General features: G+C 44.3%; 1 protein-coding gene across 10 annotated transcripts in view; it reads left to right on the top strand.

Annotated features, from left to right (window-relative positions):
• The window catches only part of SLC4A4 (solute carrier family 4 member 4), a 393,000-nt gene that overhangs the window by 66,766 nt on the left and 300,047 nt on the right, over positions 1-26,187 (top strand). For all 10 annotated transcript variants that reach the window (XM_063920111.1, XM_063920108.1, XM_063920104.1 and 7 more), the window contains exon 2: positions 5,180-5,253. In XM_063920111.1, coding sequence (XP_063776181.1) covers positions 5,180-5,253 — 74 coding nt within the window. The remainder of the gene's footprint in view (positions 1-5,179; positions 5,254-26,187) is intronic.

Below are 26,187 nucleotides of genomic sequence, written 5' to 3'. Positions count from 1 at the left end.
CGGTCCTCGGGAGCCCACACAGTGCATGTTTTGCAGGTAACCCAGTAGGTGCACAGGTGTATTAATTACTCACTGACACATTGTAAAAGGTCCACAGGTGGAGCTAATTATTTCACTTGCGATTCTGTGAGGAGACCTGCAAAACATGCACTGTGTGGGCCCCCGAGGACCGAGTTTGAGAACCTCTGATCTAAATAAATAAACTAACCCTATTTTGTATTCTACACCAAACCTTTTCCTTTGCAATTTCCCTGTTTATATTTTTTTAAAACATACATAGATAAGTATTTTAGGTACATCATAATTATATTGTAATTAATGTTTATTATTACTTTAATTAAATGGGTGCTTCCACATGGAGGAGGTAGATGAGGTGTGCAGGGATTGGATTTAAGAGTGTCACACACCCAAGCCTGAAGAAACAACAAGCTGCTCTACTGATGTGTCTTCACTTCCCTGGGCAATCTCCACCCTGGAGCTGAAGATTTGGGGTCCCTCCTTCTCCAAATCTTTTTCAATGGAAGTGCCATCTGCCACTACTATTTCTAGGATTCTATTTTTTACTCTTACACTGTCCTCCTTATTTAAGATGTTCATGCGTGCAGTGGTGGTGTTGCCCATAGCAATCAGTCATATTCTATCTATCATTTTCTAGCATGCAATAGAGACTAATAGGTAGAATTTGATTGGTTGCTATGGGCATTACCACCACTTAGGGGTCAATCCAATCAGGTGCGAGTTGCGAGTTGTTTTCTGAAACTCGCAGACATTCACATGAATGAGTGCACCTGAAAATTCTCCAATAGAATTAAGAATGCCTATTTGCGGGACTCGCGACAGGGGATTTGCGAATTGTCTGCCAAATGCTATGTCAGAGTGGGGTAACCTTCCTAGACCCCAAAAGTGACAACTCTGTTTGCAGAATCACCCAGAAGGCTGTAAGTGGCCATAAATAAAAGTACTGAAGGTTTTTAAATGGTATTAAATGGCTGGTTTGTACATTTTTTAAAAAATGTAAAAAAGATAAAGGGGCTAATTCAGGTTGGATCGCAATTCGCAAACCAATCATAATAATTACGTTTGCCCGCGGGGGCGCATGCACAGGTCCCGTCCTGCACATGCACCCGCATTTACTGCGGTTGACCCGCAGTGATTACATATGCCTCTGCCTGCATTCGTGGAGCGGTCACGGAGCGTTGCGGGGTGGCGGCAGGGAAATGGGGGCGTGTTGGCACAAACAGGGGCGTGTTGGCAGCGTTATTGCTCAAATCTTAAAAATAGCGCCAGGCCTCCTGCTCTCACAGCCAGGCTGCATCAGCAGGAGGCTTCCATAATTTCTGTGATTACGCTGAATCTGCGATTGCAATGAATGGGCGTTGGACAGCATGCTGGGCGGCCCCCAGCATGTGAGTGAAAGGATTGCAAATTCTGCTAAAAAGCGGAATTTGCAATCCTTACTGAATAAGGTCCAAAAAGCAAATTTTTCCAGATTACTTTCAGACAACAAAGAAAAAACGAAAAAAAAAAAAGGAAAAAAGATACTTTTAAGGGGAACCTTGAGGTGATTAAATTACATTTGGGGTGCATAAAACAGTGGAAACATTGATTTTGGGGTAATTTGAGTCCATTTTTTTAAACCCCAAAAACGACATAGTACCATAGTATCTGAGGTTGAAAAAAGACAATTGTCCATCGAGTTCAACCTATTTGTGGTCTCCTATGCATGATGATTTGACTAAAATTTCTGACTGATGCTGCTGTCAGCCGTTGCATTTTATCCCTATTTATAGTAACTATAATCCATGACTATGCACCATACCCCTGGATATCCTTATCCATTAGGAATTTATCTAACCCATTCTTAAAGGTGTTGACAGATTCCGCCATTACAACTCCCTCAGGCAGGGAATTCCAAACACGTATTGTCCTTACCGTGAAAAAGCCTTTACGCCGTATTGTGCGGAATCTCCTCTCCTCTAACCTGAGCGAGTGTCCACGTGTCCTCTGTGTTGATCTAACCAAAAACAGGTCCCGCGCAAGCTCTGTGTATTGTCCCCTTATATATTTGTAGATGTTGATCATATCCTCTCTTAGTCTCCGCTTTTCCAATGTAAACATGCCTAGTCTTTCAAGCCTTTCCTTGTATTCTATTGTCTCCATGCCCTTAATTAGTTTGGTACTCCTCTGAACCTTTTCTAGCTCCAGGATATCCTTTTTGTAGTACGGTGCCCAGAACTGTACACAGTATTCAAGGTGTGGCCTCACTAGTGATTTATATAACGGGAGTATAATACTCTCGTCCCTAGCATCAATACCCCGTTTTATGCATGCTAATATCTTATTAGCCTTCTTTGCTGCAGTCCTACTTTGGGTACTACTGCTTAGTTTGCTATCTATGAGGACACCTAAGTCCTTTTCCAGTACAGAATCCCCTAATTTTACCCCATTTAGTATGTAGGTGTTATTTTTGTTCTTGTTACCACAGTGCATTACCTTACACTTGTCTGTATTGAAGCACATTCCATGCTTCTAATTTAACTAAGTCGCTCTGAAGCGACTTAGCATCCCCCTCCGTATTTATAATTTTACACAATTTGGTATCATCTGCAAAAATTGACACCATGCTCTCTAGACCTTTTGTTAGGTCGTTAATGAAAATATTGAACAATAGCGGTCCTAATACTGAGCCTTGCGGCACACCACTTAGCACTTCAGTCCAAGTTGAAAAAGATCCATTAACCACAACGCGCTGCTCCCTATTATCTAACCAGTTTTTGACCCAAGTGCATATTGTGCTTCCTAGCCCTGATTCTTGTAGCTTGTAGATGAGTCTCATGTGTGGTACAGTATCGAACGCTTTGGCAAAGTCTAAAAAGATTACATCCACGTCTTTACCCTGATCTAGGTTTGCGCTTACTGTTTCATAAAAGCCAAGTAAGTTGGTTTGACAGGATCTGTCCTTCATAAACCCATGTTGATTCCTTTTAATGACCTTATTGACTTCAAGGCTGAATACTATCTCTTAGAATACCTTCCAATACTTTCCCCACTATAGATGTAAGACTAACTGGTCTATAATTACCTGGTTCATCTTTACTTCCCTTTTTGAATATAGGCACTACTTCCGCTATACGCCAGTCTTTGGGAACCATACCTGATATAACTGAATCCTTAAAGATCAAAGATAGCGGTTTTGCCAGTTCAGAGTGAAGTTCCACTTAGCACTTCAGTCCAAGTTGAAAAAGATCCATTAACCACAACGCGCTGCTCCCTATTATCTAACCAGTTTTTGACCCAAGTGCATATTGTGCTTCCTAGCCCTGATTCTTGTAGCTTGTAGATAAGTCTCATGTGTGGTACAGTATCGAACGCTTTGGCAAAGTCTAAAAAGATTACATGAATACCATCGGGCCCTGGTGATTTATTAATCTTTAAATGTTTTAATCAGTCACAGTCTACTTCCTCGCTTAAATAAGTACCTGTCAGTGGGATATTCTCATTATTGAGATTGTGTGTCAGTCCCTGAATTGGGTCCTCTCTAGTGAATACTGTTGAAAAAAACTCATTTAGTGTGTCCGCTATGTCATTATCATTTTTGCTTAAGACTCCCAACTTGTCTTTTAAAGGGCCTATACTCTCCTTCTTTAATCTCTTGCTATTAATGTATTTAAAGATTTTTTTGTAATTATTGGACTAATTAAGCTGATTGTAAACTTCCAATTGCCTAAATAGTCGTTAGGGGGGTGTCCAAGGGGTTCTGCACAGTGTCCTGTTGTTTTATCCTTAAAATCCTTAAAATAAGGTTCTTCCCTACCTACCTCAGTTAGGTGCGAACTTACTGAGAAAACAGCAACCCACACCTAATTGGATCGACCCCTAGGACGGGGATACAATTAGCCGCGACAATCGCAGATTTTTTATATCGTGGCACTTATCACGGAAAAATAGTCACTTATCAGCCTGAGGCAGTTGAAACCAATCCCCGATAAGTAACGGCATCAGGGGATAAGCCCCAGCTATTGTGGCTAATTGGATTGCCTGCGGCGAACCAATTATCCATGGTAAATTTCTCCGGCTAATTGGATACCCCCTTAGTGTTTTACCACTATCTTATAATCCATTCATTTTGAAACATACAGCTAGGACACCATATGACTTGATATTTAATTGAGACCAATTACATAGATTCTGGTGCATTTCGAAAAGTCAAGGTCCAATGTTAGACAGAACACAGGACTTCAGAAATGTAAAATAAAAAAACTTGCCATGTATGTTTCTTCAGAACATTTACCAAGTGCTCACAGTTAGTTGTGTCAGTTAATTCAACTATATTAATAAAAGTAAAGCCGTAATTTAATTGTTAATGCTAGCCCAAAACCCTATTTTATCTTTTTAGCAAATGGGCCCTACAAGATTGGAAGTTTCATATACTGTGTGTAGTGTTACAATAAAGTTTTAAATTTTTGTGCTTGTCTTCCTGCAGTTTATAACAGTAGTTGCTACAATTGGCTTTTAGGATGCCCTAATTCCTCTTTGTACTGTACTACTTTTTCAATGTTATACATATTATACATGTACAGTTATACATCTTCTGCTACATCATCAATGTGCTCTGTGTCCTGTGACTTTTAGGCTATAACTATCATCAGGCTGGCCAGGGATGCCCAGCACCTTTCTAACTGGTACAGTAGCTCAGTTAGCTGTACTAATCCTCAGATGTCAGCTTTCTGTCATCCCGACATCTCAGCATGTGACACATAGCAGACAAGTATTAAGGGACAGGGGTAAGCTTCAGCTTCCTCTCGTATGTCTTTGTATGGACGTGTGCTGGCGTAACTGTCATGTCCGCAGTATACCTGGATCTGCCCTGTAGAGAATCCATGGACCACTACAAATTTTGGGGGGGCAAAATGGAATATGCTAATTGGTTACTTGAAACCTAAAAAGGAACAAATGTCTTCTGGCTGGACTTATGCTTTTGTTACACCTGCCAGCACTAGTGCTCTGGGATTCTGAGTGGACTTACTGGTGGGGTTTTCGGAGGCCAGCAGAAGAAGAAGGCCTGCTCAGATAATATGAGCGGGGGTGCCCAGGCTAACTTGCCTAATAGTAGGGGCTTGTCAGGCAGCTCACTCCAGGAGAAGTCTGAGCACTCTTTCTTTCTCTTTTACTACTACAGGATGGAAGATGAGGCGGTGCTGGACCGAGGGGCTTCGTTCCTGAAGCATGTCTGTGACGAAGAGGAGGTGGAAGGTAAGCACAAGTATATGCTGTCTGCCAGTATTCTATACACATAATGGTATAATTGTTCACGTACAGTATGTATCTCCCTCTATATACATATTAAGGGCTATGTTTGAATGCCGTTGTGATATTCTTTCTTTTTTTGCATGAGTCTTCCCTGGTGCTGACTGAACAGTACATTCATAGGGGGATATTCAATTGTTTGAAAAGTCGGTTGGGTGTCTGTTTTTTCCTGTCTATTAGGAAAAAAACAGAAACCCAACTGACTTTTCAAACATTTGAATACCCCCCTTAATGTCGATGTGGAGACTGGGTAGAGACTGCTTCGTAACTGTAATTGTGGTCATGTTATAATAACAAAAAAATTGTTTCAAAATAACATACAAAAATTAAAAAAGTCCACAAACACCACACCTTAATGCGTAAAAGTGGATGGGATGTGTGACAACACATTTCACTACCATTAATGCCACGCCTGATAAACTCAAAAAGGTATATATAAATAAAATTTTAAAAAATAAAAATCTTTTGTATATGTTACATTGATTCCATACTAAATCACTGACACACAAAGCACGTTACTTTCCAGCAGAGTATTGGATCTGTGTTACCTATCTCCACAATCAGGCAATGAAAATAAACAATGAAACTCATGCAACTTTTTCCTCCTGACCTGACTGGGTGTAAACACAAAAACACATATTCGAAAGCTGTAAGAAAATACTAAGTAAATTAATATGTTATCCTCATATAAATAAATCCTGTAAATGAATATTTTAATTACCTTTCTGAAATTGTTGCTTTACCTTTAAGAAAGGTAATATGCCTTAGTAAATCCACCCCCACGCCCTTAAGACTGTATTCTAAGTACCTTTCCGACTAGCTGGCACAGTACACACATAGTTTTACCTGTTTATTTAATAATAAGTGGATTTATGACATTGATATATTTTTGTGGTAGGTATATAACCAGATAGCAACCTTTCCTTCTCATTCATAAAGCACTCAGCTATAAGAGGTGGCAGCTGTGCCAACAAGTTGTGACTCTGGCAGGTAGTCTCGTTTTTATTTTCTTTCTGGGCACCTGATGAATTTTTGCTCTAAGCTTAAATATTTTACAGTGGCTGTACACACTGCAGTCTGCTGACTGGATAATGGCTACCAGAATTTTCTTAAGAAAAAAAAAAAAAAAAGGAGATTTACTGTTTAAACACATGAACAATCCTGAAAAAGCTGTCTATTTTAAGCCTGTACTTAATTCTTCTCATCTGGTTGGCGTTGATTAAAAATAACATGAACGTGCATGCGTGTACACACACACAACTAATGTTCACGTCTGTCTTGTTGTAGAGTCCATGTGCAATTAAAAGTAAAGTGTTACTGTATAAAAAATAATACTGATTATTGATAATTACTCTGATTAACCCAATTTAAACAAACATGTAGTTTATTGCAAATTAAGATGCTAGTTGATAACCATGTTTTAATGTTACTATTTGTAAAACTTGTTATTACATATTAACAGTATATATTTTTAAAATACTATTCCTACCTCAGTGCCGCCACCTTTTGGCTCTAGCAGTGAGCAGGCCTGGGACTTATACCACTTTCACACCGCAAATATATCCCGGGATACTGCCGAATTCAGCTGGCTCGACCCAGGTCGAGGTGCAGCCTAAAAGCACCACTTTTGAATAGCCCGGGTCGAGTAACCCTGCATTTCACCTCGGTATAAAAGCAGTGTTAAACACGGGTTGGATCCGGGTCAGTGTGCACTCTATTATACCCCTTTCACACCGCCAATGCCGGATCCCACGCGGGAATTGGAAACGGGTCCTTCTCGGGTGGGATCCGGCGTTGGACGCTGCTGCTGGCTTCCCTGACACAGCAATATGCCGGGCGGGGTTGCCATAGCAGCAGGTGGCGGAGCCGGCAGCAGGGGAGCGGAGGCGGAGCTGGGAGATGAGATCATCTCTGCGCCGCCTCTCCCTGCAATGACCCGGGAGCCCGTTTACGTTGCCATTGACCCAGTGTTCAACTCGGGTATAACACTGCTTTATTCCCGGGTTGAATTGCCGGGTCAGACGACCCGGGATTTCCGACATGGCGCTTTCACACTGCACACTGACCCGTGTCAACCCGGCAATATGCCGCGTCGATACCGGGTTATTTGTGCGGTGTGAAAGGGGTATAAAGTGTCCAACCCGGGTTATTCAACCCTGCATTCATGTAAAAGGCTGATTGGCTGTTCTTTGTGTGCCTTGATGATAGCAGCCTGAGCCATGCTACACAGGAGAGAGCAGAGAGCATTAAGAATTAGAGCTTTTAAGAATTAGGGGTGAGGCAGAGATTGCTAGGCAGCTTACTGTATACCTCCCAACTGCGCGCGCACCTGGAAAGGGGTGTGGCCTATGAGAAAGGGGTGTGGCAGAGCCGCAATCGCAAGTCAAGCCCCCTTGTACATCACTGAGGGGGCATGCCCAGCGCTCTCTGAACTGCTGACATGCACCCTCTCCCTCTGTCACCTGTGAATAGACTAGACAGAGCAGCAGTGACAGGAGCCTCCCAACTGCCTCCCCCATTGCGGGACACTGCGACTCGCGGGTGGGACAGTGGGACAGTCCCCAAAAAATGGGACAGTTGGGAGGTATGTTACTGGAACAGTTAAAGATGCAATTGTGTATAAAAACATAGCGCTGTCAGCCATGATTCCTGCAATGCTGTGAGCTGTCCCCACCCTCTCCTATTGTCCCCTTCTGACACCTCATCTTTCTGAGCCAAAAAAGTCCATTTAAAATGACATCCATGGTGTTTTAATTGCTGACCCGGGTTGAGTTAAAATGAGCCAACCCTGCAATAACCCGGGTTGAAAGTGTAGTGTGAAAGGGTCGGACCCGGATTCAAAATACCGGGTCAGACCCCGATTTGCGGTGTGAAAGGGGTATGCATTGTGCAGTCTATAAACTGCCGCAACCAACTGTAGTCCTAGACCTCAACAGTACGTGGCAGCCAGGTGATTTGACATTGGACCTGTGAACTATTCAGAACAATTCTTGGCATTACAAGGATTATACACAGCAATCAATGAGACTGCTGCATGTCAACCAAAATCATATTTGATTGACAATCAAAATGCATTTACAGTATGCAGTTGAAATAAGAAATCCCTGTATTGTCACCTAATATCCATGCATGATGTTAATGCATGGGTAAATAGAGATGTGTGAGCATTGACAGGGCCGTAGTAAATAGGAGCACGTCAGGACATCACATGAGCAGGGGGGCGAGGCTGGCAGAGGGCTCAAAATCGCCCTGCTCTGGCACTGTGTATGGAAATCCTATATTAAGCATCTCATTACTAACAGATCAATGCAGGGGATTTAAAAGGAATTGACGTACTATTTACTATTAGAGAGGGCCTGCAATTGGTCAGGGGCTGCTCAAAATATCACCGACAGACCTACAGTATTACATTTTCAAGGCTGCAAGGTGTTCACTGGTTACAACAGAAAAAAATAACAGTAAAAGAAAAATATAAGCTAAAACCAAACTGAACAATTACTATTGAATCTAAAACCACCTCAGTTCATAACCAGAGTGCACTAATGGTGTGTCCTAGAATACAGCAGAAAATATGGTAGTACAAGGTGCCCTCATTTTTGCAAAATAAATGTAAATTTGCCAATTTCTCCCCCAGGCTAGTTCAGATACCTATTTCAAGTTTTACTTGAATAAAAAAAAGATAATTGTAGGCATTGTTTTTTTCTTATACTGCAAACATGATTATATGTGTAAAACATATATTTAATACGTGCAACTCTTATTATGGCACATCTAAATTTTCTAAACATAAAAAAACAAAAAAAAAACAGTGAGATATCATGTTTCAGGCCAAGAAAAGCCTAAGAAGTCTTAAATGGATTGCAGGTACCTTTGAAGGAAACGGTAGGATGTGACATATTATGCAGTGCCGTAACTAGGCATTTTAGCGCTGTGTGCAAGAAACGGCATTGGCGCCCCCATCCCCCACACCTTATGCAAAATATGGGCAGTGCGCTCCCTAGGCGCGCTGCAAAATTAGGGGTGTGGCTTCATGGGGAAAGGGTGTGGCCACAAAATAATACCAATTCATACTATGGTGCACAGTAGTCTCCATTATTCAAATTACACAGCACAGTAGCGCCACTACACCAGGTAGAGCCCCTTTTACACATTACGGCAGTCAGCGTCCCCTTTTTACACATTACGGCAGACAGACCACCTTTTTACACATTACGGCAGACAGTCCCCCTTTTTACACATTACGGCAGACAGCGTCCCCTTTTTTACACATTACGACAGACAGCGTCCCCCTTTTTACACATTACGACAGACAGCGTCCCCTTTTTACACAATACGGAAGACAGCGTCCCTCTTTTTACACATTACGGCAGACAGCGCCCCCTTTTTACACATCACTGCAGACAGCGTCCCCTTTTTACACATTACGGCAGACAGCGTCCCCCCTTTTACACATTACAGCAGACAGCGTCCCCCTTTTTACACATTACGGCAGACAGCATCCCCCTTTTTACACATTACGGCAGACAGCGTCCCCTTTTTACACATTATTGCAGACAGCGTCCCCTTTTTACACATTACGGCAGGCGGCGTCCTCCTTCTTACACATTACGGCAGACGGCGTCCCCCTTTTTACACATTACGGCAGACGGCGTCCCCCTTCTTACACATTATGGCAGACGGCTTCCCCCTTCTTACACATTACAGCAGACAGCGTCCCCTTCTTACACATTATGGCAGACAGCGTCCCCTTCTTACACATTACGGCGGACAGCGTCCCCTTTTTACACATTATGGCAGACAGCGTCCCCTTTTTACACATTACGGCTGACAGCGTCCCCTTGTTACACATTACAGCCCCTCTCGCACACACCTAGTTACGGCCCTGATATTATGTATTTGTCTACTTTGCTGGAATATCTGGGAGAGTCACTAATATTGTGGAGCACTCCTGTACTCCTAGCAAATAAGGCAGTCCAGCATTCAGCCCACTTTCCTTATGAAGTGGCCAAATCGACCCAGGTTGCAGATTCTGGAAATAAAGCCTTTATTAACATCTCAATTCTCCTTATGAAACAAAATGAAACCTTGATTATTTCTAGTTTATTTAAACATTAGGAGCACTTTTTGCCCTAATACAGTACAGTTCACATCAATAGTGAGTATTTTACCATATCAGCCCCGGTCTCTCAGTGTAAGTAATATCATTTTCTTATTTATTAAGTCACACTTTCTGGAAATGGTTAAATAATGAAAAATCCATATTGCTCTAAGTATTACTGCTTGATTTGATTTGGATAAAATGCAGTTTTCTGTACTGTAGTTATCTTTTTTTAGCTATTACATTTTACAGATACTTCAAAGGACAGAAGAGGAAACAGTTGTTAAGTCAGGGAACAGAGGAACTTAATTTAAGGAGTGGTTGTATTGTAGGTGTGTTGTATCGTGTATTGAAAAATGAACACAAAAATATCCCCTAAGTTTTATGCTGAGCCAGTGCAACAAGTGTTGTTTTCCCTCCTCTTTCTTTGAATTTTTCATATTGAATTATATAGCATTCCTCTATATATAAAGCTAAGTATTATGGATATGTATTATGGCAAGGAGTCTTTAGTAGTGATTACAGATAGGGGTGTACATTGTCAAAGATGCGAGGGGGAAAATGTAATAGGGTGTGAGAATCAGAAAGTGAGAGATTTTGGTCAAATTCTCCTGTTTTTTTTTTTTTATTTAAAGTGGCAATCATTTACATGGCAAAATCAGCCTGGTTTTGCCATGTAAATGATTGCCACTTTAAAAAAAAACCCCAGGAGGATTTGACCAAACTTTCTCACTTTCTGATTCTCACACCCTATTACATTTCCCCATGGTGGGTGTTGTTCTGTGCAGGACTTGGATTTTTCAAATACTGTATAAATACATGACAGGTTTTATACATGTAAATATATTTGTGGATATGTATGTCATGATCTGTGGCAAATATTACGAGCAGTATACAGGCATTGGCAGGGGTAGATTGGCCATAGGGTTCTCCGGGAAGATCCCCTGTAGGCCGACGTGTCTGTGGGGCTTGTTTTGTGTGTTGTCATTTGGCCACAGCCCCCCATATGACAGGCAGCCCCCACACTCAGTACACTGCATTCTCCCCATTCATTCTGTTATTCCAGCTCTGCAGTACAGCACTCTGATGCTGCTATGGCTACACGGTATGTTATACCTCTTGTGCTGGCCATGTCTGGCCTCTTCTATAAGATTTTACAGGGCCACTTTTAGTTCCCAAATCCACCCCTGGTTTCAGACACAACTGCAGCAAAAGACACAAGGAAGGCCGCAGTTACATATAATCAGGCCCTGTGAGGAGAGATCCCGCCCCCTCAACAGACCCCACCCCCTCATCAGACCACACCCACATTAGGGCTGCTTCCATAAATTTCCCGTGCTGGTTTTCCATCCCAATCCGCCCTTGGGTATTGGGTTCCTTATTCATATATCTTTTATCTGTTCCAAATACCTGAAAGAGGAAATAAGTAATTGTACACACAGGTATAAATGTAAATGCTGTAGACATACCGGTAATTTGTGCCTCAGTAAGATAATATATTTGATTGCGCCAGGTGTATTATTATGTGTAATAATTATACATATGATACACACTGCTCCACAGTGTGTGTGTGTGTGTGTGTGTGTGTGTGTGTGTGTGTATGTGTGTGTGTGTGTGTGTTTGTTTAATCTATCCATACCTCTGCTTTATCTACTGTACCTGCGAGTGCCATTGGCATGTTAGATACCACTTCCACTTTATTGGAATATTTCCGTGGCCACTTCCATTTTTGTCTCTTAGGAAAAGCTTGTATCCATAATTACTTGCACACCCAAACAGTTGTTTCTTATGTAGTGAAATAATCACATGGAAGTACACATAGTATTGAATTACGTAAACCCCATTTCTCTGACGTCCTAGTGGATGCTGGGAACTCCGTAAGGACCATGGGGAATAGCGGCTCCGCAGTAGACTGGGCACAACTAAAGAAAGCTTTAGGACTACCTGGTGTGCACTGGCTCCTCCCACTATGACCCTCCTCCAGACCTCAGTTAGAATCTTGTGCCCGGCTGAGCTGGATGCACACTAGGGGCTCTCCTGAGCTCCTAGAAAAAGAAAGTTTATTTTAGGTTTTTTATTTTCAGTGAGATCTGCTGGCAACAGACTCACTGCTACGAGGGACTAAGGGGAGGAGAAGCGAACCTACCTGCTTGCAGCTAGCTTGGGCTTCTTAGGCTACTGGACACCATTAGCTCCAGAGGGATCGAACACAGGGCCCGACCTCGATCGTCCGGTCCCGGAGCCGCGCCGCCGCCCCCCTTACAGAGCCAGAAGCAAGAAGATGGTCCGGAAAATCGGCGGCAGAAGACTTCGGTCTTCAACAAGGTAGCGCACAGCACTGCAGCTGTGCGCCATTGCTCCTCATGCACACCTCACACTCCGGTAACTGATGGGTGCAGGGCGCTGGGGGGGGGGGCCCTGAGCAGCAATTAACACCTTGTCTGGCAAAATAACACAATATATAGTCCTAGAGGCTATATATGTGTAAAATACCCCTGCCAGGATCCATAAAAAAGCGGGAGAAAGTCAGCCGAAAAAGGGGCGGGGCTATCTCCCTCAGCACACTGGCGCCATTTTCTCTTCACAGTGCAGCTGGAAGACAGCTCCCCAGGCTCTCCCCTGTAGTTTTCAGGCTCAAAGGGTTAAAAAGAGAGGGGGGGGGCCACTAAATTTAGGCGCAAATCTGTGTATTATAGCAGCTATAAGGGAAAAATCACTGTGGGTAGTGTGAATCCCTGCATTATATAGCGCTCTGGTGTGTGCTGGCATACTCTCTGTCTCCCCAAAGGACTTTGTGGGGTCCTGTCCTCAGTCAGAGCATTCCCTGTGTGTGTGCGGTGTGTCGGTACGGCTGTGTCGACATGGTTGATGAGGAGGCTTATGTGGAGGCGGAGCAGATGCCGATAAATGTGATGTCGCCCCCTGTGGGGCCGACACCAGAGTGGATGGATAGGTGGAAGGTACTATTAACCGACAGTGTCAACTCCTTACATAAAAGGCTGGATGACGTAACAGCTGTGGGACAGCCGGCTTCTCAGCCCGCGCCTGCCCAGGCGTCTCATAGGCCATCAGGGGCTCAAAAATGGCCACTACCTTCAGATGGCAGACACAGATGTCGACACGGAGTCTGACTCCAGTGTCGACGAGGTTGAGACATATACACAATCCACTATGAACATCCGTTGCATGATCTCGGCAATGAAAAATGTGTTACACATTTCTGACATTAACCCAGGTACCACAAAAAAAGGGGTTTTATGTTTGGGGAGAAAAAGCAGACAGTGTTTTGTTCCCCCATCAGATGAGTGAATGAAGTGTGTGAAGAAGCGTAGGTTCCCCCGATAAGAAACTGGTAATTTCTATAAAGTTACTGATGGCGTACCCTTTCCCACCAGAGGATAGGTCACGTTGGGAGATATCCCCTAGGGTGGATAAGGCGCTCACACGTTTGTCAAAAAAGGTGGCACTGCCGTCTTAGGATACGGCCACTTTGAAGGAGCCTGCTGATAAAAAGCAGGAGGCTATCCTGTAGTCTGTATATACACACTCAGGTACTATACTGAGACCTGCAATTGCCTCAGCAGGGATAGTGCTGCTGCAGCGTGGTCTATTACCCTGTCAGGACAAGGATACTATTTGCTAACCATAGAGCATATTAAAGATGTCGTCTTATATATGAGGGATACACAGAGGGATATTTGCCGGCTGGCATCCAGAATTAATGCAATGTCCATTCTGCCAGGAGGGTATTAGGGACCCGGCAGTGGACAGGCGATGCTGACTTTAGAAGGCACATGAGATTCTGCCTTATAAGGGTGAGGAATTGTTTGGGGATGGTCTCTGGGACCTCGTATCCACAGCAACAGCTGGGAAGGAAAAAATTTACCTCAAGTTTCCTCACAGCCTAAGAAAGCACCGTATTATAAGGTACAGTCCTTTGGGCTTCAGAAAAGCAAGCGGGTTAAAGGCGCTTCCTTTCTGCACAGAGACAAGGGAAGAGGGAAAAAGCTGCACCGGACAGCCAGTTCCCAGGATCAAAAATCTTCCCCCGCTTCCTCTGAGTCCACCGCATGACGCTGGGGCTCCACAGGTGGAGCCAGGTGCGGTGGGGGCGAGTCTCGGGAACTTCAGCGACCAGTGGGCTCGCTCACAGGTGGTTCCCTGGGTTCTGCAAGTAGTATCACAGGGATACAAGCTGGAGTTTCGGGGCAACTCCCCCTCGCCGTTACCTCAAATCAGCCTTGCCTACTGCCCTCGAGGAGAGGTAGTACTGGCGGCAATTCACAAGCTGTACTTCCAGCAGGTGATAATCACGGTGCCCCTCCTTCAACAAGGCCGGGGTTACTATTCCACAATGTTTGTGGTACCGAAACCAGACGGATCGGTGAGACCCATTCTAAAATTGAAATCCTTGAACACTTATATACGAAGGTTCAAGTTCAAAATGGAATCGCTCAGGGCGGTTATTGCAAGCCTGGAGGAAGGGGATTACATGGTATCACTGGACATCAAGGATGCTTACCTGCATGTCCCCATTTACCCTCCTCACCAGGAGTACCTCAAAATTGTGGTACAGGACTGTCATTACCAATTCCAGACGTTGCCGTTGGTCTGTCCCCGGCACCGAGGGTATTTACCAAGGTAATGGCCGAAATGATGATACTCCTTCGAAAAAAGGGAGTTATAATTATCCCGTACTTGGACGATCTCCTTATAAAGGCGAGGTCCAGGGAGCAGTTGTTCGTCGGAGTAGCACTATCTCGGGAAGTGCTACAACAGCACGGCTGGATTCTGAATAGTCCAAAGTCGCAGCTGGTTCCTACGACGCGTCTACTGTTCCTGGGTATGGTTCTGGACACAGAACAGGAAAAAGGGTTTCTCCCGGAGGAGAAGGCCAAGGAGTTGTCATCTCTAGTCAGAGACCTCCTAACACAAATACAGGTGTCGGTGCATCAATGCACGCGAGTCCTGGGAAAGATGGTAGATTCTTACGAAGAAATTCCATTCGGTAGGTTCCATGCAAGGATCTTCCAGTGGGACCTGTTGGACAAGTGGTCCGGGTCGCATCTTCAGATGCATCGGCTGATAACCCTGTCTCCAAGGGCCAGGGTGTCGCTGTTGTGGTGGCTGCAGAGTGCTCATCTTCTAGAGGGCCGCAGATTCGGCATACAGGACTGGGTCCTGGTGACCACAGATGCCAGCCTTCCAGGCTGGGGGGCAGTCACACAGGGAAGAAACTTCCAAGGACTATGGTCAAGTCAGGAGACTTCCCTACACATAAATATTCTGGGACTAAGGGACATTCACAATGCCCTAAGTCAGGCTAGACCCCTGCTTCAACACCGGCCGGTGCTGATCCAGTCAGACAACATCACGGCGGTCGCCCATGTAAACCAGCAGGGCGGCACAAGAAGCAGGATGGTGATGGCAGAAGCCACAAGGATTTTCCGATGGGCGGAAAATCATGTGTTAGCACTGTCAGCAGTGTTCATCCCCGGAGTGGACAACTGGGAAGCAGACTTTCTCAGCAGGCACGACCTCCACCCGGGAGAGTGGGGACTTCATCCAGAAGTCTTCAAAATGATTATACACCATTGGGAAAGGCCACAGGTGGACATGATGGCGTCCCACCTCAACATAAAGCTAAAAAGATATTGCGCCAGGTCAAGGGACCCTCAGGCGATAGCTGTGGACGCTCTGGTAACACCGTGGGTGTACCAGTCGGTGTATGTGTTCCTTCCTTTGCCTCTCATACCCAAGATATGGAGAATACTAGGAAGGAGAGGAGTAAGAACTATACTCGTGGTTCCGGATTGGCCAAGAAGAGCTTGGTACCCAGAACTTCAAGAAATGATCTCAGAGGACCCATGACCTCTGCCGCTCAGACAGGACCTGCTGCAGCAGGGGCCCTGTCTGTTCCAAGACTTACCACGGCTGTGTTTGACGGCATGGCGGTTGAACACCGGATCCTAAAGAAAAAAGGCATTACGGAGGAAGTCATTCCTACGCTGATTATGGCTAGGAAAGATGTGATCGCAAAATATTATCACCGCATATGGCAAAAATATGTTGCTTGGTGTGAGGCCAGGAAGGCCCCAACGGAGGAATTTCAACTGGGTCGATTTCTGCACTTCCTACAGTCAGGAGTGACTACGGACTTAAAATTGGGTTACGTTAAGGTCCAGATTTCGTCTCTGTACACTTTCTTCCAAAAAGAACTGGCTTCACTGCCTGAAGTTCAGACTTTTGTTAAGGGAGTGCTGCATATTCAGCCCCGTTTGTGCCTCTAGTGGCACCGTGGGATCTCAACGTGGTGTTGGATTTCCTGAAGTCGCATTGGGTTGAGCCACTTAAATCCGTAGAGCTAAAATACCTCACGTGGAAAGTGGTCATGCGGTTGGCCTTGGCGTCGGCCAGGCGTGTATCAGAATTGTCGGTTTTGTCATGCAAAAGCCCTTATCTGATTTTCATATGGATAGGGCGAAATTGAGGACTCGTTCCCAATTCCTTCCTAAGGTGGTATCAGCTTTTCATGTGAACCAACCTATTGTTGTGCCTGCGGCTACGTGGGACTTGGAGGACTCCAAGTTACTGGACGTAGTCAGGGCCCTGAAAATATATGTTTCCAGGACGGCTGGAGTCAGGAAAACTGACTCGCTATTTATCCTGTATGCACCCAACAAGCTGGGTGCTCCTGCTTCTAAGCAGACTATTGCTCGCTGGATCTGTAGCACGATTCAACTTGCACATTCTGCGGCTGGACTGCCGCACCCTAAATCTGTAAAAGCCCATTCCACGAGGAAAGTGGGCTCTTCTTGGGCGGCTGCCCGAGGGGTCTCGGCTTTACAACTTTGCCGAGCTGTTACTTGGTCGGGTTCAAACATTTTTGCAAAAATCTACAAGTTTGATACCCTGGCTGAGGAGGACCTTGAGTTTGCTCATTCGGTGCTGCAGAGTCATCCGCACTCTCCTGCCCGTTTGGGAGCTTTGGTATAATCCCCATGGTCCTTACGGAGTTCCCAGCATCCACTAGGACGTCAGAGAAAATAAGATTTTACTCACCGGTAAATCTATTTCTCGTAGTCCGTAGTGGATGCTGGGAGCCCATCCCAAGTGCGGATTGTCTGCAATACTTGTATATAGTTATTGCCTAACTAAAGGGTTATTGTTATGAGCCATCTGTTAGTGAGGCTCAGTTATTTTTCATACTGTTAACTGGGTATAATATCACGAGTTATACGGTGTGATTGGTGTGGCTGGTGTGAGTCTTACCCGGGATTCAAAATCCTTCCTTATTGTGTCAGCTCTTCCGGGCACAGTATCCTAACTGAGGTCTGGAGAAGGGTCATAGTGGGAGGAGCCAGTGCACACCAGGTAGTCCTAAAGCTTTCTTTAGTTGTGCCCAGTCTCCTGCGGAGCCGCTATTCCCCATGGTCCTTACGGAGTTCCCAGCATCCACTACGGACTACTAGAAATAGATTTACCGGTGAGTAAAATCTTATTATTTAATGCTAACATAATGTAATCTGCCACTAATGCACTGGCACACATATACCCAGTCATTGCAGATCAAACAATTTACAGTTTCAGCAGGTATAGAAAGGGAGTCTGGATGAAAAATAGTGTTTATGAGTATAATAGGCGGGTATACAGTATGTGTCTGTCTGGCATAAATGAGTATAGCAATATAAGTGCAAAGAGTAGGTGACAGTGTGTTTTGTTCTATGTGTAGAGGTTTGAGTGTAGGAAATGGGGATCACAGCGGCACAGTGGTTAGCGTCACTTATGGCATGGCAGGGCCATACTGCGGAGAGTGGAGCCGCAGCCCAAGACACAGGACAGAGGAGGCGGCCGCGGCACAACATGCTGCCCCCAACATCACCTGTTTCCAGCTTGCGGGTTGCCTGGAGAGGCATCTGGCTTCAAAAAAAGGCACTTGTTCTGTGATGTCATGTGCAGTGGTGGAGGAGAGTGCCAGCCCAGGGCGTCTTTATGCCCTGATGCAGCGCTGGTTCATTTGTATGATTTCCTCTATTAGAACAATTTTCCACATTTCTAAACTCTTTGTTAATTTCAGACCAAAGCAGAAAAAAAAACATAAAAAAAAAACAACAACCTGTGTGACAGATGTTGCTCTGTGAAAGTAGCAATAACTGAGGCAAGGAGCATCGAATGACTCAGTGTAGATTGTTTCATGCTCTACATGGTAGAGTGGTGTACTGCTCAATCACATGATTTGAGTCAGGAAGGAGGTCCTGGGTAATGGTATTGCCCCTAAGTAAGGGTCCTGGGTGTTATTGTCATTGAGGTGACAGAAGACACTTCCCACAAGAGGGAACCTTGAACATTCTGTCTTCTGGAACTGACTACACTTCCTGTCAAAATGTCCACATAGAAAATCATAGTACAGCAGAGCCCCAGTCAGGAACCTCACATACCTCAAACATAGCATCCATCCTGCAGGCAATGCTACCAAGCCCAGGATGCTGCAGACGATCTCTGCTGATGCCATATTTATGACCCCTGTTGTGTTCTTGGTCTCCAACGTAGCCTATTTCTGGGCTTCTAGTGGCAGGGACAGTACATGGAGGTTACTCCAGGGATACTCCATCACCATCATATAATTAAGGTAGGCATTTGTATGTAAAGTCAGTTATACTTTGAAGTCCAATCTGTTTGGCTGCAAAATTTGACTTTTCCCCCATAAGTAGCGAAATTTCGCCTGTAATGTTTATATTTTGTGCTTTTCATGCATCACACTTTGCTGTGTTCTTTCTAGTCATCCAGTGGTACTAGTAGCAGGAACAGGACCAGATCTAATATTGTAACTCTCAACTCTCTGATTTGTTGAACTGATCATTATGGTCGTAGCGCTGACTGGTGGGGGAATAAAGTTCTCGGGCCATTTTGGTGTACCAGGAGTGCAATGGAAGTGTAACCGTGTCAACCAAGGTGGCATGGCCACAACTCAAAACTTGGCCACACCCCCATGTGCCAGTGCTCTACCAATGTATTCTGCCCCTTCTTAATGCCATGGACAGAGATTCCAAGTACTGTTGCAAGTGATTCCCGTTTAGGAGAGCATCTTTTCCGAAAATGTAAATGCTCCCTTTAGCATAAAGGCCTGATTCTGATGTGGACGGTATTGCACAGCCTCAAGGAAGCAGCTGTGCAATACTGTACAACTAAAATTCAAATGCAGCAGGAGGCGTCTGTAGGACCCCTCCTGCGTGCATCTGTGATCTGAGTGCTGCAAAGGAAGACGTGATGGTTGCGGCAGGAGGCCATTCTGTGTAAATCAAAGCTTCGGACTCCATCTGCAGGCTCAGGAAGTCTTCATTTGACAGAGTAGACCCAGGGTTCAGCACACATACAAAGCGGGGTGTTTTATAGAACGGTCCCTGTCGCCATCCCCACTCTACCCCCTAAATGCTGCAACATGTCATACATGCTGCAGATAAGGAGGGACTGTGAGCGATGCACAGACCCCCAAACATCGGACAAATCCGATTGTGAACCACTGGGTTTGCGCAGGGGCGCCGAGAGTGGAGGTATAGGGTACTAATTACCTGGGCCCAGGTTTGATGGAGGGGCACAGTGGGGGCCCTGGTGTCTGCCCCCCATTTCCCTGGCAGCAGCAGCTGCAGCTTTTCTCCTCAGCCCAGCACACGCTGCTGTGTCCTGGGCTGCAGCGTGGCCAGAGATGCGCTTAAAAATAAAATAAAAACTGTATTTTTCTCTAAGGGTGCATGGCCACGCCTCCTGTTATTAGGTCACACCCCCTCTACCTGGGCCAAGCCAGACTCTCTACTGTCCTGGGTTTGTGTACAGATCTGAATCAGGCCCAAAATCAACACAGGTCCACAGTGCAGCCTTGCCCAGCACCTTACAAGCTTTCACGCCATTTTCTTCAGCCACACAGCAGCAAAGAAGGTGGACATTGCAACCAGGGTGGTTCTAATAGCAGTAAGGTCAGTGATGGGTAACCTGATACTATTCAAAGTGCTCACACATTACCCTTTAATCTAAGTAATAATTTATTCAAATTAACTTTTTTATAATTACATATAATAACATTGCAAACACACATTGATATGGGTGTGTATCGGGATGCTGGCTTTCGGGATCCTGGCAGTCAGCATCCCGACACCGGGATCCTGGCCGCTTGCCACGCTGCGGGCTTGGTGGCGACCTGCGGTCGACACAGGTTCTATTCCCACTCTATGGGTGTCGTGGACACCCACGAGTGGGAATAGTCCCTGCTGGTCGGCATGCCGACTGTCGGGATTGCGAGGGGGTGAGATGTAGGGGGAGGTAATGTGACCGGCGGTCACATAACTACATCCCATTGAGAGTGTGATTTTTTAATTCTCACATTTTTTGCTTCACTATCTCACCTATAAGTGTTTTTGATATTTCACAGTAATATGCTCATTTATATATAACAGATATTAATAGTTATGTTTCAATGTATATAATTATTATTCTTTATTTTTGTGCACTATTGAAAGACATCTTTTCTTCTTGCTTGAGGTTTATTGTATATGGGTAACCATATTGTCTATGGCAGCACCCCCGAGTATGATTTTCATTGGAGAGATTACATAAATATGGGGTTCTAATGTGATTTTGTTACTAGCCCATAGTTCTCCTTTTCCCCTAATTGTCTATAATTTATTAAAAGAAAAAGACATCTCTTTCACTTTAAAACACCTATCAAATTTCCAAACATTCCACTCAAACCTCAGTCACCCCAAAACACCTCTTAGACCACAATGTCTTCTCACTCAAAACACCTCCATTAACCCTTTAGAACATACTGTAATATAACCCAATATGCCTCTCATACCTCTCGCTTACCACATACTGTAAGTTATAACTGGCAGCCACCAGCTCTGGTTTTGCCTGTCACATTCATCATAAAAAAAATGTATTTGGTCCTGGACCACCAACCCGTGGCACGCCAGCAAGTACCCGGCTGCACCCCAGGGTGCCACACTACCCTGTTTGAGATTCACTGAACTAACGTAATACAATTGTATCATTCCCTGCACAGGTATATTTACTTTAGCTTGCAGTATCTCATTTACTACATTCACTTACATTGATATTGATATTGATATATATATATATATATATATATATATATATAACACTTGTAATAATTCATAGCAAGACGGTAAACAGCAACACCCCTCCATGAGTTTTGTTCCTCTTGCTCAGTCATCACTCCTTGTCAGTCCCACAGATTAAAGTGCTGTGTTTCAAATCAAGTCTGACAAGTCCTATGCTACAGTGGAAAATTCACAATAGGGACAAGGGTGAATACATCTGTTTTTAAGGTAGCTCACATCGTGACTGGCACTCTTCCAGGTTTTATTATGAGCCCAGCATCGCACTAAGTTTATGGAGCTAGCTAGCTTTGTATTGTGCAGCATCTGGCTGAGTCTGGCTGCGGTGTAATGTTTGCTGTCTGTCAGTAGGAAGAAGGTTTGGAAGCAGTGAGGTCAGAAACAGCTGTGAATCTATTATACACAATGGTGAAAGCAGCGTCATAAAAAGCAGGCTCAGGAGCTGGTTTTAAGAAGCAATGCAATTATAAAACTGCTGAAAAGCTATTTTTGTGTTACTTTATATTCCCTCTAACAAGTTACAGTATGGCTACTTTCAGCTTTTTCCACTTTCAGTTTCAACAATATACAGACTGTTCCCTACAGACTACAGCTGTTTGTTTAAGGGGGGGAGGGGGGGGGGGAAGGAAGCTTAGATACCTCAATGTCTATCTCCATTACACATTATATTTGTACTTTATAACAGAGGTTCTCAAACGTGGACCTCAAGAAACCCCAACAGTCCGGGTTTTCAGTTTATCCATACTTGACCACAGGTGATTTAATTACTGTAGCACCTCAGTCAATTTGATTTAACTATCTGTGCTGAGCCATGGACATACTTAAGACCTGGACTGTTAGGGTGCCTTGTAGACCGTGTTTGAGAACTTCTGCCTTATACTGCTAAAGCTACAGTTACTACTAATATATGTCCAAGGAAAGCTTTCTCTGACAGTCCATGGTAAACTGCTCCTGCGACGTGTGCACAATTACTAAGAATCATAGTTGCCAACTTAGTGGTACTCCCCTCAGGGAGATTTTGGTGGGGGAGGTGTCAGGAGCAACTGCGGAGGGTCATGGCGTCATGTAGGAGAACATATTTCCGTTTTCACTAGAACCGTGCTTGTAGGGTACTGCTCATTTTGCCAACTGCAGGAAAAAGCGAAGGTCTATTTCATACTTGCCTACCTGACCCTCTCCATGAGGGAGAAAATACTCTGTTCCTGGACTTTCCTGGTAATGTATGATTGCCATCACCTGTGGTGAAACACCTTTCTTATCAATTAACTAGCTCACCACAGGTGATGGCAATCATACATTACCGGGAAAGTCCAGGAACAGAGCATTTTCTCCCTCATGGAGAGGGTCAGGTAGGCAAGTATGGTCTATTTGCACTTGTTCACTGGAGAAAACACTACATTAACTGGTAGAAGCTATTCCACCTGTGTCACTTTGCTCTCCCTCCTCACCAAAAGATTGATGCAGAGTTGAACACAAGTTTGTGGAGCATATCTTGTCTGTTGCATATGCTTTGTAGCAGAGCTTAGTCAATTATGGGCAATTTGAGTCGTATACCACTCAGCTGTAGCTCCATAACTTGGTTGTAACAGCTCCTTCATGCAGAGTTGTGCCTATATGTAATTACTGTATGTGTGTTTTCAGATGTATCTTTTACACCACGAATAGGGCTGGTGAAAGTGAGAACTGATACTGGCTATGACACTAAGTCATACTTGCCTACTCTCCCGGAAGCTGCGGAAGGCTCACGTTTTTTGGGGTAGCCCCCAGCACCCCCAGAAGAGTAGGCAGGTCTCCCACATCCTGCTCACACCCTAGTGATGCGGGCAGGATGAAGAGATACACTGCCGTATTCGCAAGTCTGTGGGGTGGGGAAGAGGTTAAAATGACGCAAATCACGTCATTTTAGCTCCGCCCCCTTCCCGTGGACCTAAGAATCGTGGCGTTTCCCGATGTGGGGGCGGGTATAATGATGTCACAGCCCCGCCCCGCACCCTGAAGTCCTCCGTCTGCGTTTCCACTCCGGGCTTCTCCCAGAGAGGAGCTATTTAAAGTAGGCAACCCTGCACTAAGCATATGGATAGAGACTGTCCAATCACAGAGTGGTTGCTGCTGTGCATATTGGCAATATTCACTTACTGGATCTGGAGGGCACTGGGGCAGATTCAGAGATGGGCGCTGATTTGATTCGGTCACAATCTACCAATGATTTTAGATCTGCGTGTGCGAAGGGCGAGTGTTTAAGGAAATAGGGGGGAGGGGGCGTCAGACCCATTTTTGAAGTGTGTCAAAGCCAGTGGCTGCACCTTCAGTCGCAGTATCATTGGTCTTGGTAGCTTATTGTGGTGGGCATTCTGAGCAACATTAAGGTTGTTCACATGCCAATGGCTGATGCGGTAAAGAGCATCTCATTTCAAAATACGGCATCTGCTGCATTTACATAACTTCTAAGATCCGCTTCTACCGAAGACACAGCATCAACACCACTTGCGTCTCCTTCTGAATCATGCCCACTGATTTATAATATAGCCTTAGAAACTGGAGTCTTGTTCCTGAAAAATGAGGATTTTTATAAACACATAGATTTTTGTCAAATATCACACATTGAGTTAAATTTACTCTTAGGAGTCAATCCACTTACCTGCAAAGGAGGTGAGTTGCCATTGCAATGGCATAAAAACGCTGGCAGCGGCACCACAGTTTGCCCCCCTAGCGACCCGATCTCACCTTAGACTTGCAGATTTTTGTATGCAGCCCTATGGAGCTGTGAATAAAATCTGTAAGTCCGGCAGGTACTGCAGGTGCGGCATACAGCTGCACTTACATGCACAGCGAATGAACTCGCGGCTATGTGGATTGAGCCCTTAATATGTTTTGGTTAGTGTTGTAGTAGTATAGTGATACATTGTATGTAATACTGTGAATTATAGGTAATGTGAGTAGAGTTCTGGAATGTTGTGTTTACAGAGGTTTCTCTAATGTTTCTCTCATTTACTGTAGAGAGTCCTGATAACTTTGTAGCTCAAACAAATGTGATAGCTTTGTTGATTCAGGCTTGATATAAAAAGTTACATGCATGTTTGCCTTTCCATAGCAATATACTTGTCAGTCCAGGATGCGGCGTGACCGAACACCCCTGATAATGTTGCAACTTTAATCTCCCTTACTGTAGTTAATGCAGATTTATCATTGTGACATACATTCCACATACTTACTACATTCATTGTTATAAACAATAACCTATTAGGAGCCTAATACAGGTGTTACATATGGCCAAAACAAAAACAGAACAACCAAACTGTACCTATATTAAATTTCATGCTGTGATCCAGTGGTTCTTAACTCCAGTCCTCAAGTACTGCCAATAGATCATCGTTTTAGGATTTCTGTCTGTAGAAACAGAGGGGGATAATTACTGACCCATAAAAATAGATTAACTCACTTTTGCATGATTAAAGAAATGTGAGGATTGGAATTAAGAATCTCTGCTGAATAACTGACGTCAGTTTTGAAATAACTGAAAAAAAAAAAAGAAATCCAAACGTGCTGTTACTAATTTGTCCTAAGATGGGTACACACTAGGCCGATGGATTGTCTGTCCGCCTGATCCTCCGACCTATCTGACAATTGGTAAGTGCATACACATCGTTTGCCCGATGTGTTGTGTATGACGTCACAGCTGGGCGTCATTTACATGTGCCCGCCCAGTTGTGATGTCACTCACCAGCGGCCTCTACAGCAAGTGGGCAGACCGCCCGTATACACAGCACAATGCACTGATAAATCTGCAAATATATCGCCCATCGGCTGTGCTACAGGGCCGACATGATCTGTCTGTGAGCAATGTCGTTCACAGACATATTGGTGGTACACTCGCTGATGCACCCACAATATAGTGTATATGGCCATTCAATTGAATGGCTGATATATCGGCCACTGTATACCCAGCATTAGCCATATAACATTTTCAAAATAATTTGTTGTTAGTTTAGAAACATCTAAAAAGGTTGTAAACTTTTGATTTCTTCCATATAGCAAATAGGGCAGTCTCCTCTGTCTCCATGTTAGTCTCATCCGCAGACAACCCCCATGTTAGTCTCATCCGCAGACAACCCCCATGTTAGAGAAAACACACGGGCAATGACTGCCCTGTTACATCGGGCGCTAATAGATTAATTAAAGAAAACACCTGATATATAATGATTAATATAATAGCGGCTCCTACAGGGCAACTGGATGCCAAAGACAGAAATATATACTTAATGTTCTATAAAAAACATTTAAGGAGCGCTAATATCCAATAAAAAATCTTTTAATATTAGAGATAGTGGAAAACCACTTATGATGATTGGTTTATGAGTTAAAAACATAAGCAGTGCAAATGCATATACATGTATAGGAAATCACATTCACAGTAAAAATAAATTTAAATTAACTGCAGTTGGCCTTTGTGCCAATTATTTAGGTGTTTCAGTCCACAGTCATAGATAGGGCTGGTGGCATCTGTACTGATACAGGGGTAAGTAAATTGACTCCACAGGGTAATTAGGATTTACTAATGGATTTATGCAAAGGGGTTGTTATATTTGTAGTATGCTGTTGCTCACCCCTGGCATTAGGATCCGGTTTCTCACTCGTAATTGTAGACGCTGA

The sequence above is a fragment of the Pseudophryne corroboree genome, chromosome 1, assembly GCF_028390025.1.
Source record: "Pseudophryne corroboree isolate aPseCor3 chromosome 1, aPseCor3.hap2, whole genome shotgun sequence".
Lineage (NCBI taxonomy): Eukaryota > Metazoa > Chordata > Amphibia > Anura > Myobatrachidae > Pseudophryne > Pseudophryne corroboree.
This window is presented reverse-complemented; position numbering and strand designations above follow the sequence as displayed.